Genomic DNA, 12963 nt, shown 5'->3' on the forward strand with positions numbered 1-12963 from the left:
CTAATTTATTTAAATTTGTTTTTTGGGGATTTGTTATATTATATTATAAATTTATCCCTAAATCATAGTATTAAGTAAAACATGACTTCCATAATTTTTCAGATTTTTATTTATGGCAGTAAAATTACAATAATATACGATTATATAATTAAAATTTGTTCCATATTATATACATAACAAATAATAAATCTCTGATTTAGTATATTTTTATCCTATGAGAAAATATTTAATATTTTCCTCATAGCTTTTAACAATATTCCAAAATAATTACATCATCTGTAATATTTTCTAACAAGTTAAAGTATGAACGCAATGAGCAATTTAATAACCAATCATAATTTAATTATGATTTGTTCAAAATACGTAGTTAACAAATTAATTTGACAAAAAAGCGTGTATTTTAAAGTTAAATTTAAATTACTATTGAAAAACATTATATACGTTTTGTACAAACCTATTGACTAGGGGTGTTATCTGAATAATGAATGACATCAATTAATTTATGAAGGGATATATCTACTTATATCTGTCTATATTAATGTTTATGTTTGCACTGAGTTTATTAATATTAGTTGTTTCTAAACATGAGAATCATTCGTAATTTGGCTTGTTAAGAAGCAAAAAGTATATCTAAAATACGTTATTTAAAAAATTACAACAAAACATGCTTTTACAATGTTAGCTAAATTTTTATCTTTAAGGTAATTTATTCAAACTTAATAATTTAAACATTCTAAAATTTGTACTTAAGTTTATAATTCATTAATACGCTAATATATAACAAAGGGTTTATATTTATAAAATATTTTTAATTAATTATTTATAGATCTTTGATTTTAATGAGAATATGACACCGTTGCATGAAATTGTACACTTATCAGGATATAAGATATTTATTGGCTAACATTTATAAGACATTGATCTTTGAATTAAGTAGGGGGAAGTCCCGTAACGCCGTACAGCACATAATACCGGACACTCTATTTAACACGTATTATTTAAGCGAGTATAATTCTTTTTATATCAAAATACAAGTAAAAGGGGCGCGGGAGGTACACAGGTGCAGGATCACCCGCCAGGGCTCATCTGTGACGAACACGGCCACGGCGGGAGCAACCCTTTGCTGTTTTAGGCGCAAAATCACGGCGTCACCTAAATATCAATGGAAGTAATTCTAGCATATTTAAGTGGTATGCAAATATAAAAGTTGTACTTGATTGTTATCTATAAAATGGTAGAATATCATTAGATCTTTCAAACAATTTTAGTAGGTGCCACCAAATGAACGGACATGTCTGTCCCTTAGCACCGGACAATAAGTCGTCTCTTAGCGCCGGACAGTAAACATATTGATATTTCTTGTGAGAGTTGACGTAATTCATTTTAATTATTTAATTTTGTTCTGTATGAGTGCTAATGGTAACTACATACCCCCATTTTTCGTATTTCCTAGTCAAAGAATGAAAATCCTATGATGAATGCTCCAGCTGAGAGATAAACATTTCGTAAAATATTTTTTGATTTATTTATAAATAACCTTAGGTGTCCGGCACTCGGGGACTTCCCCCAATAGATGTTTAGAAGAATATTATAAATCGGTATATTAAATCGAACAAGGTTACATATTTAATTTTTAAACAATTTTTGTTTTGAAACGTTAACAAAATATATTGCTTTCTTCTACTACAAATATTGGGACCAATTCTCTGATGAAGTAGAAATGTACCATGGCGTTGTCATGGCAACGCTATGTTAAGGTCCAATCTTCGTATGAATTGGTATTAAAAACTTTCAAAAAGCTATGTTTTTGCTGTGCAGTCAGGCATTTTTCATATAAAACCTAACCTAGAAAAACGCACAATGTTATCGTAAGTGCATCTTTTTTCAATGTGTCCTTGATAACACATACGTGAAGTTAGGTTTTATGTGTGAAACGCCTGATCGCACAGCAAATACATAGCATTTTGACTTTTTTATTACCAATTTATATGAAGATACGATTGCAACATTTCTATTTTATCGGAGCATTGGCCCCATAGTTTGATCATATTTAAACTTAAAATACTTAAACGACGAGTATAAAGTAGCACAACCTGGAAGGTCTTCCCACGCTATCGGAAATCAAATTTTAGTTCAAAACCATTTTTTAAATTTCGAGTAAACTTATCGTATACAATCTCTAAACATGTCACATTTAACACGACGCATAATGTATAACAGTTACACTTATAGAAAAGTCCATAACAATTCAAGAAAATAGAACTCATTTCCTGCCATCTTCCATTTTATCTAATTCGACCAGTTCGTGAGGTTCCGCCAGGACTCGGTCTCGGTCGGTCGGCTTGTTCGCCAATTCTCGCCTGGACATGTGGTCGACGATGATGGTTCCGAGGGTGTCGCACATCACGTTTATCGTCGTCCTGAATCGGTCACTGGAGGAAAAAAGATTTATTAATCTAATTTGTAAGGTAATTTAATTCAATATATTTCAGTCATTATAGTAAATTCACCTCGGAATTCGAGATATCCAGCTATAAGTCTGTAAATGCTGTATATTGACACCCTAAAAGTTGTCTCAAGACCTACATATGGTACGTACACCCTACCATGTGTAAATTTTGAAACAACTTTTAGGGTGTCAATATACAGTATTTACAGACTTACAGCTGGGTATCACGAATTTCGAGATTCTTATCTAATTTAAGCTTAAATGACTGGACTAATAAGAAAAATAAAATTTTTGATCTGTAATGAATTGCGTGAGAATATTTATTTTTAAAAAGTATTTTTTTCTAGATATTTTTTTTCAAAGCAGTTGGAATTCAGTAGAAAATGTGTTATCTATGAACCAGTTCTCGGATAAATTAGAAATGTTATGATACTATTACGGATCTATAATCGTATGAGTTGGTGGTCACAAAAAGTCGAAAATCTGTGTATTTTTGCAATCACGCGTTTTATAAAAAATACCAAACATTCAAATAACAATTTTATCATAACTGCAAATTTCTGGTGTTACTTTGATATTACATACGTAAAGTCTAACTAAATATAAATATTATTATGACGTTTTGGAGGTTATGTTTTATAGGTGAAACGCTTGATCACACAGTAAATAGATAGTTTTTTGTCAGTTTGTGACTACCAACGCATACGATTATAGACTTGTATATAACATGATCATATTTCTATTTTCTCTATTTTTTTCTATTCTATTCTATTTTATTCGAAAACTGTTGTTATTAGCAGGAAAAACGATTAACTATATATATATTAATTAATTTTATGTTTTCATGACTTTTTTGTCTATTTAAATCTAGACAAAACTCTTCCGGCAGCATTTTTTCGATAATGGTTTTACAAATTTCTTCTTTACAAAATTTTATCTTCGATAATGACTCGCTCACGTTGATTAGTTTTGCATAAAAATCGGTCGAGCCCTTTTTGTGATTTGGGCAATAATAATTTTCTAAAACTAGTGGTGCATGGCATCGTGCCTTAAGGCAAATTGCTGAAACTTTTCGTATCAATAATTAATTTTTTTTTTTATCTTTTTTTCAAAGCAATCGAGATACGTTAGCCCCGTAAAAACGAAATATCGAAGTACAGGTAAACACCGGTACAGAACCTATAGTAAACAAAATTTGTTTTTATTATTAAATTATTTATAAAATATTTGATAATTTGATGAGCATATGTCTAATGATCATTTTTGTCCGCCAAACTTCTTTTACTTTTTTAATTGGATCCCTGAAACCGCTGGACCTGCCTTACCAAAACTTTCACCATGTCTTCATTTTGTCAATACAAATAAAATATATTTTAAATGATTCAAATCGGACGTTCCATCCTCTGTTGGATAACCATTTTTGGCACTTTTTGCCCCGTATCTTCGGAATGGCTAGACTTGCCTTTGCCAAAAACTAATCAGCAAGTCCTTATAAAAAAAATTGAATACAAATTTGAATTATGCAAATTGGTTGATCCGTGTTCTCGAAATCGTCGATGAAAAATTGAATCCGCACATACAACACACATATGCACACACATACCTATATCAATTTTTTCTAAGGTATGCCTAAATGTTCAGAAATCTTTAAAACGTAAAGATATATAAAAATTTTCATTTTCGATTTTTTTGCGATTACTATAATTTACCCTACGAGAAGTTAATCATTATAAAAATTCAAAAACTGTTCAAAATATATTATAAATATTGTTAATTGGCTGCTTAAGACGACTTTAATTGACCGCGTCTTTATAATTAGTCGAATATTGTGTCAAACAACAAAAGAGCATATTTTTGCATCTACGTTTTTTCACAAAAACCAAATCAAATTTAAATTATTTTAAGATGATTTGAAAGAAATCATTTGATTTGTATGTATTAATTTTGGGTTTGGTCATTTAAGTTTTTTTTTTTAAATTTTTTGTCACTACGTAATGATTTCAAATCTTTGTGATCAACTTAATTATTGTAGAGTTTATGTAAATTGTATCATGGCAAAATGTTTTTCAGTTAATGTTATATGTAACTTGTTATATATGATATAAAGAATTCATATGATGTCTATATTCATATGAAAACCACTTAAAACTAAATTCTAAAATATCTGTAAATATAATTCTTATCATTATCTGTTAATATAAAATTTATCACGAGAGGAAGCTATATACAACGCCTACGCCTTAAAATCTAGTCCTATAACATCTGTAAATAAAATCCTGAAATCTTGTTGATATACTTACAGCAGCCAATCTACAGCAAAGATTATACTGACATCTTCAGCTGGTAGTCCAACTGTGTCCAATACCATAACCATAGTAATGAGACCTGCTTGAGGAATACCTGCGGCACCAATACTGGCTGCTGTCGCCGTCACACTATAATAGATATTTCATTCATTTTAACTTTAACTAAAATATGTATATGAAGAGAAATATGTTTTTACTCACCATACAGCTACAATTTTTCCGAAGGTAAGTGGAACCATTCTCATTTGTGCAATAAATATAGCAGCAACGGCTTCATATAAAGCTGTACCATCCATGTTAATAGTTGCTCCGACAGGAATCACAAATCTGGTAACACGGGGGTCGATACCACGATGATCCAACCAGCCAATGGTAATGGGCATAGTTGCTGAACTAAAAATTAAATACGTTATAATTAAAGAACTAACTTCTTATATCTATTGGTTAATTTCAATAATTGAATTAACGGCACCAATTTCGATACATATTGGTTTTTGAGTCATAAAATGTTTTGATTACAGGTACTTTTATGAAAATATAAAAAAAACATATAATGCTTTACAAGATGCTTTTTTAGTGGTTATTGATACACTATTATTGATAAAATAGTTCATAACCATGATAAAAACGCCTAGTATTATATTATGATATGGACAACCTCTAATGAAAACTACTCAAAAATTTCTACTTTTGTCAATTTATTGTGAAAGTTTATTCATAATTACCTTGATCCTGTACCAAAGGCAGTGGCCAACACTTGACCCATAGCTGCCACATGTTTGTAAGGTAGCGACCTCGTCGTTAAGAAGAAAATGACAGCGATCGTACCAAATCCATGGACAAATAATCCTATTAGTACTGTCATAAAGTACCATCCTAATTGTCCAACCATTTCTTCGAAACTTTCGATTTCGAGGATTTTGGCAGCTACCAGGAAACAGACACCCGATAGGTGATAGCCTAAATATAAATAAAACTATAAAACAACTATTGACTGTAAGACATCGATAAGGTTCATCACGAAAGATTGGTGATGGTAGTAAATTTTTAATTTTGATCGTCATCAATCGATCAATCTCTTCGAATTTATGCTTAAGTTATTTATAAACAAGTTATCATTGAACGTTTTTCTTAATATGGCATATAGTGCAGTGCAGTAAACGGAGAGGAAAAAAAGGTATAATCTCTGAATTTTTTTACTGTGCTCCAATTTGTATGAAATTTTGGAATTATTTTTATCTTACCAATTGAGAAGGGGTTTCATCCCCCCGAATTGTTTTCATTTTTGAACTTGAGGGCAAGATGAACCTAATTCCAAAATTTTATGCAAATTGGAGCACAGTAAAAAAATTCAGACCCAAAACGCTCCATTGACTGGAGTAATATATTATACAAACATAATAATATAAAAAAATATAAATTTAAAAGTAATTTTCGTGTAGAAAAAATCATTCTGAGAAAACATACTACAATGAATAGGTACGTATCGGTCACTTCCAATGCTGACCTCATTTGCTTAACAACTTAATTCACTTTAGCCAGAACAGTTAGATTAGTCAAATAAAACAAAGTGTTCATATTCACCATATCACCCATCCTGTAATAATCATCATAGCTTCAGCCATTGCCACGAAAACATCTTGCAGAGGTTTTCCGGCGGGACCCATTTTTCCTATACATGTTCCTAGGATAACGCTGAACATCACCAACCCCAACACATTTGTGGTGTTTGATAATTCGGAGGTTATTTTATATTCTGACACAGGTACTGCAAAAAATAAAAGACATTAATTACTAATATGAAATTATTTTTATTATCCTTAGAAAAAGTAAAAACTAATCAATTATTATAATATTATATTAATATATTCAAAATCACGAGAAGAGGAAATACAGGGAACTGAAAGCCGAAGCACAGGATCAGAAAACAGGAAAGCAGAAGTTCAGCAAGGAAAATACTTGAAATAAAAGAAATTGAGAGGGAGAATAATGGTAATGTGATGAAGGATAAGGGAATCATTTATTTGTTGGCCCTTACACCATAGATCTGCTTTCGGGCAGACTACTATTTATTATTATTACGTTCAAAATATTATCTTCACTCTTTTGTTTTTTGTACAAGGATTCTTCAAAATGTGAGTGTAATTGGGGAAGAAATAGTGGAATCAACAAAAAATCCCAATTTAGATAAGTGTAACTATGGAAGATAATATAGTCGACTATATAATTCAAGGAAGAGCAGTGATTTTCTAGCTATGGTCTGAATTTATTAACTGAGACAACTAAAATATTGAAAGTAATAGTTTCTAAGAATATCAGAAAGAACATCCAATGAGTGTTTGTGAACAATGTGATTACTATGATTGAAATTATGAAAAAATATTGTTAAAAATGATTCAAGTTTCAGTAGAATACAAAAGAAAATGAGTGATTTATAGATGCTTTATATATCTACTTAACAAATTCTAAAGAACGTAGAAAAAAACACAAAATGCAGTAGATGCCCTTTTTACAAAAATCATATTGGAAATACAAAAATACTGGATGTTCTCAATGATTTAAAACTGTTCATTTTAAAGACATTTGTTTTTTAAATTGTATGAAACTAACGTTTGGTTTTATATTTATTACAAATGAACACAGTAAATAAATTTGATATAAAGCCAATATTTTGACCATCTTTTTTCATACCTAATCATATATATATATATATATATATATATATATATATATATATATAATATATACTATATATTTATATTACATGATTGACTTGGATGATAAATGCATCCATGGTGCTGCAAGTCATTGAATTTTCCATAAAAATAATATCTTATAGTATTATCTTCATGGTAATTCTTATACAAACAATATATAGGATATAATATTAGGTATCACTCAATATATTATAGTAATTTCGAAATTAATTGTTATCTTATACGAATACACAAAAAATAGTCACAACAATAAATTATTTTAAAAACAACAACAAATCAATTATTTTAAATATCACAAAACATTATTGACCTCTCTGCTTATTTTGACAATAATTTTCATTTAATTCAATTTCAATTGGAATATTTTAAAATTTTATGTATTCAACTTATATATATTTCTATTAATATGAATAATATTTTAATTTGGCAAATGTCAATTAATATTAAGTAATAATAATCAAGTTGCAAGCAAATAAAACTTATTTAAACAATTTTAAATTAATTTGAAATTAGTTAGCTATTTTTTATTATTATTTTTTAAAATTTTAATAATTATATATTAATATAAATAGCGTATTAATTTAACAAATATTAATTAATATTAAGTTGCAAAGAAAATAAAACATATTTCAATAGATTCAATTTAATTCTGAATGAACTAGTTATTTTTTGTGCACTAGATTTTTAATTCGTTTATTAATTTTATTGTTTTTGTTAAGTCAATTATTAAAAATTTATTAAACTTATCGATATTAAATCAAGTTACAAACAAAATAAAACATATTTCAACCATATCAAATTATTTCGAAATGAATTAGTTATTTTCTCGTTTATAGATTTTTATATTTTCTATTATTTATGTGAACTCAATTATTAAGATAAATATTAAATAGCTTATTTCCTAAATATTATTTGCTTAATATCAATATCAAGTTGTAAACAAAATCTAACATATTTCACACTTTTACAATTTAATTCAAAATGGATTAGTTGCTTTCTATCATTTTTTTTATTCTTTATTAATATAAATTGGGTTTTCATCTTTCAAATAATAATTAATGAAAATAACAAGATATATTTTAATAATTTCAAATTAATTCGAAATGGATTGGTTATTTTTTATTATAATGTAAATTTGTTTAATGCTTATATTGATTTAGTGTTATTATTGACAATGGAATTTTCCAAATATTATTTAATAATAAAAACAAAATAATACATATACATTTAATAATAAAAACATAAATAATACACACATTTACAATTTAATTAGAAATGGATTAGTTGTTTTATATCATTATTTTTCTATTTATTATCAATACAAATTGTGTATTAACTTTTCAAATAATAATTAAAGCAAATAAAACGATATATTTTAATAAATTTAAATTAATTCGAATTGGATTAGTTATTTTCTATTATTATTTAAAATTGTTTTATGTTTTTATTAATTTAATAGTTTGTATTATTGTTTATTCCACTAATTGAAAATTTGAATTTCCCGCTCTAGAAGGTTGCCACTTGCATGGCGCCAACTATGTGACAATTTTGACATTTCGTTGAGGACCACCTCATGTATTATTATTGTAATTATATTCATATCATTAAGTGTTAAAAATGTTACAAGTGCGTTTTGTGTTAAATAAATATTACAAAGTGATAAAAGTGTGTAAAGTAATCCATCAGTTAATATGGAATATTATATAAATCCATCTCAATTTACGTAAGTCAATTATCAAATACATTTTACTAACCTTAACCTAGTATAGTTTTTTAACCTAAAAGCTGAAATATATTGTGTATCTATTTAATATATATCTTGTTGAAATTAATTAATCATGAAGATCAAATTATTATAATCGCCTTTCGTTTACATGTTCCTAATTTTAATTATAATAGATGTGACTGATAATTAGTTATATCAACTGTACCGTGCCGGATTATAATCTCTAATGTTTGCAACATCGATGTTTATTCATGGCGTCAAAAGCCTACATAATCCTTGATAATAATAGTATTATGTCGTATATAAATTGCTGTTCAATTAACTCAAAACTCGCATTTATGGAAATTCGAGATGAATATATAACTAGTGAACAAATGCGTTTCGGTTACCATACTTATAGTCGCTTTTTGAAAAAAATTATTTGCACTATTATTCTTTTTATAATCTTGATTGTAATACTTTCTTCTAGAATACAAAAAAGGGGGCGTCCATTAATCACGTGAGCGAGTTTTTAACGATTTTTGGACTCTCCTCTCTCTTGGTGATATTCAAAATTAACACCCCCCCTCCCCCACCAACATGAAGTGTATTTTTAGTTACGTGAAAAAACTGTAAAATTTTTGTTTGTTTTTGAAAATGTTCAAAATTTTTTTTAAAAAATAGTTAAAAAATAAATACACGTGATATCTTACTATACCCCTTCCTCCCCCACGTGATATTTCGTATTTTTTGTCAACCCCCCCCCTTCCTCCGAAAAACCTCAGGTGATTAATGGATGCCCCCAAAGGTGTCCACTCAGTAATTTCAACAAAAATTCCAGCAAATCGATAATTTGTCAGAAAGAATCTTTTGTAATGTAATGTAACAAGATATTTGTAATGTAAATTTAAATTTCCTACTTCCAACATTATTCTAATGAGAAGCTTATATTAGAAATTCGTAGAGGAAAATTCATTATTGTGTTTTACAGTTTTTAACTTCCCGAAGGACAAGTTTGTTTTCATAAAAAAACCGGTTCGGTAATTTTATGTTTTCTCGACGTTTCAAGTCATTCTGAATCGATTGAGACCAAATTTACAAAAGTATGTGTGCGTGTGTGTGTGAACAGATTTTTTACCGTAAATCGACGTTTTCCCAAAAACGGCTGGACCGATTTGAAAAATTTAAAGCCATTCGATGTATCTCGATGAGGACTATCGTCTGTCGGTTTTGTGTGAATGCCAAGCCGTTTCTTTATAAATCGCAGAAAAGTGAAAAAAAATTTATCCACGTTTTAGCCCGCAATTCTGACTTGATTTTAAAAATTCAAAAACCGTTCGAAAAATATTAGTTGGAAATCGTGCTGATTAGTTTATGGTAAAGATCGCCGGGCCGTTTTCTTGTAATAAACCATACCATAGTCTTATAGATCATACTAAAATATTACGGCCCTATGACAAGTTGTTTAATTTTAAAAATTCTTCAAAGTTTGCAAAAATTAGTATCGTTTCTTTGGCATGTGTTAAAATTAGACCTCTCATCGACCTTTGCTCAAAAACGCCTGAACCGATTTCATAAATTTAAAAGCCATTTCATGTATCTCAATGAGGAGTATCGTTTGTCAGCTTTGTGCGACGATCTGCCGAACCGTTTCTTTGTAATTTGGAAAAAAAGCTAATACTACTGAATCGATTTTAAAAAATCAAAAATTGTTCGAAAAATATTAGTTGGGAATGATACTGATTAGTTTTAAGTGAAAATCTACCGAGTCGTTTTCTTGTAATTAACTGTTGAAACAAAAATATAGGCCGATTTTTATGGAACTTTTTTTGGCGATATAGAGTACTTGGCCTTAATAAACATACTAAACCATTAAAGTCCTACGGAAACTGGTTCAATTATAAAAATTTTGACTTTTGAAAATTTGGGTTTAGAAAATACTCCGAGTTATTAACGCGTTCGTTTTTTTTCAATAATGTGTAAATATGCAATAAATCCACTCGGAATACTTTTAATCACTCATAAATTCATTTATTTTTTATTGATTAAGTCGATTATTTACACATATCAGAAAGTTTACGTAACTTGCCCCCAGGCAAAATACCAATACCAACTAGTTGCATACGATTTTAACCCTCAAACATATATTCGAAATATTCATTTATCAATGTCAAACTCCAATCAGTTGCGAAATGAGCAGGATTATTTCATATTAAACACGAACTTTGTTTACGAAATGCGTTAATTAATTATAACAATTATATATCGTGATGGGTAAAACACTCCAATTTAAATTTTTATTATATGATTTATAAGTTGTTGAGACAATTGCGTTGATAAATTGATTTGGGACAACGGCCGGCTGTCCAGACATCATGGCCTCGAATAAGTCTGATCAACAGTGAAAATATATAATGGGAGAGCTGGTAGTAATTTGAAATATTAATACACACACACACACACACACACACACATATATATATATATATATATATATATAAATATATATCAACAATTTCAATATCAAAATCTGTCTTAGTAATATATTTATAAATATTTGGATGGAAGAATTCATTATCAACTCAACTGACACTATTCTCTGCGGCATTGAAATATGTTTGCTTTATGTTTTTGGATAAATTTTCCGAATATTAAATTTTTCTTTTTCAATTACAGCAAATATACTATTAGAAAATTTATTATTTATTATTAATGTAACAGTTCCACAAAATAAAAAAAGGTGTCTATATTGGGTGTGCGGCATATGTTTGCCAATGTAATTTTTACCGCTAAACACGAATATAAGGCCGAAATTGGTGGTCAAATGACAAAAAATTGACAAAAAAAATAAAAAAAACTACAAAATCTGCGTTTTTTGCATGATACTTAAAATGTTGTAATTTTTGTCGTTTTCTGGTCCTTTATACTTAAATGACTATTGAGTATTCACTTAAATGATCTATTAAGTTTTTTTTCCGTAGGATACAGCAGTATTATGCCAACATATTTTTAGATATTCAAACAGATTTTGAGATATTCAAATTACAAATATGGTTGCAGATTTATCTAGGATCAATGAACTGTGGTAATATGTTTGCAAGTTACTACTGAATTATACAACAAAAAACCTCAACAGATCATTTAAGTGAAACTTAATAGTCACTTAAGGTAAAATGTGCCAGGAAAGACTTTGATTATTAAATATATATATTTTTTGCCATTTGACCTACAATTTAGACTTCAGATTCGTGTTCAGAGGTAGAAACTACATTGAAAAACATATGCCACATTTTTATTTTGTGGACCTGTATTATTTTTGATTTTTTCATAATATTCTTTATGCTACGGCACTTAATAAAATTTCACTTTATTGGTTAAATTATAGCTACTTTTGTTACAATTAGAAAATCTTAAAAAGTAAGAGCAACTTGTGAGCTATTCAACTTCAAATCTTGATCATTCAAATCTTTGTTTAAAGCAGCAAAATGAGGTAAAGTTGAGAAAAATAGTTCGAAAACATTTAAAAATTGTCTTACTTAAACCAAAGTTTGATGAAATTATGTATAACTTTAGTAGAATCATCTTGAGACAATCATACTTAATATGCTTGCACTTTGAAACCTATTGTCCATATACCCTATACCCACTTTTTCGCTTAAGACGCGTTTTTAGTGCGTTTCTTGGAAAATCGTCTTATATCGTAAAATACTGTCAAAATGCTATTAATTTGCTGTGCGATAAGACGTTTTATACATAAAATACAACTTCATACATATGTTATTATAC

At 28.5% G+C, this 12963-nt stretch overlaps 1 protein-coding gene across 1 annotated transcript in view; it reads right to left on the minus strand.

Moving 5' to 3' along the window:
• Positions 1–1948: 1948 nt before the first annotated feature.
• Positions 1949–12963, minus strand: part of LOC113368017 (excitatory amino acid transporter 1) — a 158408-nt gene continuing 147393 nt past the window's right edge. The window contains 6 exon segments of the mRNA XM_026609580.1: positions 1949–2432; positions 4750–4884; positions 4957–5148; positions 5481–5701; positions 5703–5715; positions 6340–6549. Coding sequence (XP_026465365.1) covers positions 2264–2432; positions 4750–4884; positions 4957–5148; positions 5481–5701; positions 5703–5715; positions 6340–6549 — 940 coding nt within the window. The 3' untranslated portion in view covers positions 1949–2263.

This window comes from Ctenocephalides felis, unplaced genomic scaffold, assembly GCF_003426905.1.
Source record: "Ctenocephalides felis isolate EL2017-DRISC unplaced genomic scaffold, ASM342690v1 CF-g0.4_SCAFFOLD_01170, whole genome shotgun sequence".
In the NCBI taxonomy this organism is placed as follows: domain Eukaryota; kingdom Metazoa; phylum Arthropoda; class Insecta; order Siphonaptera; family Pulicidae; genus Ctenocephalides; species Ctenocephalides felis.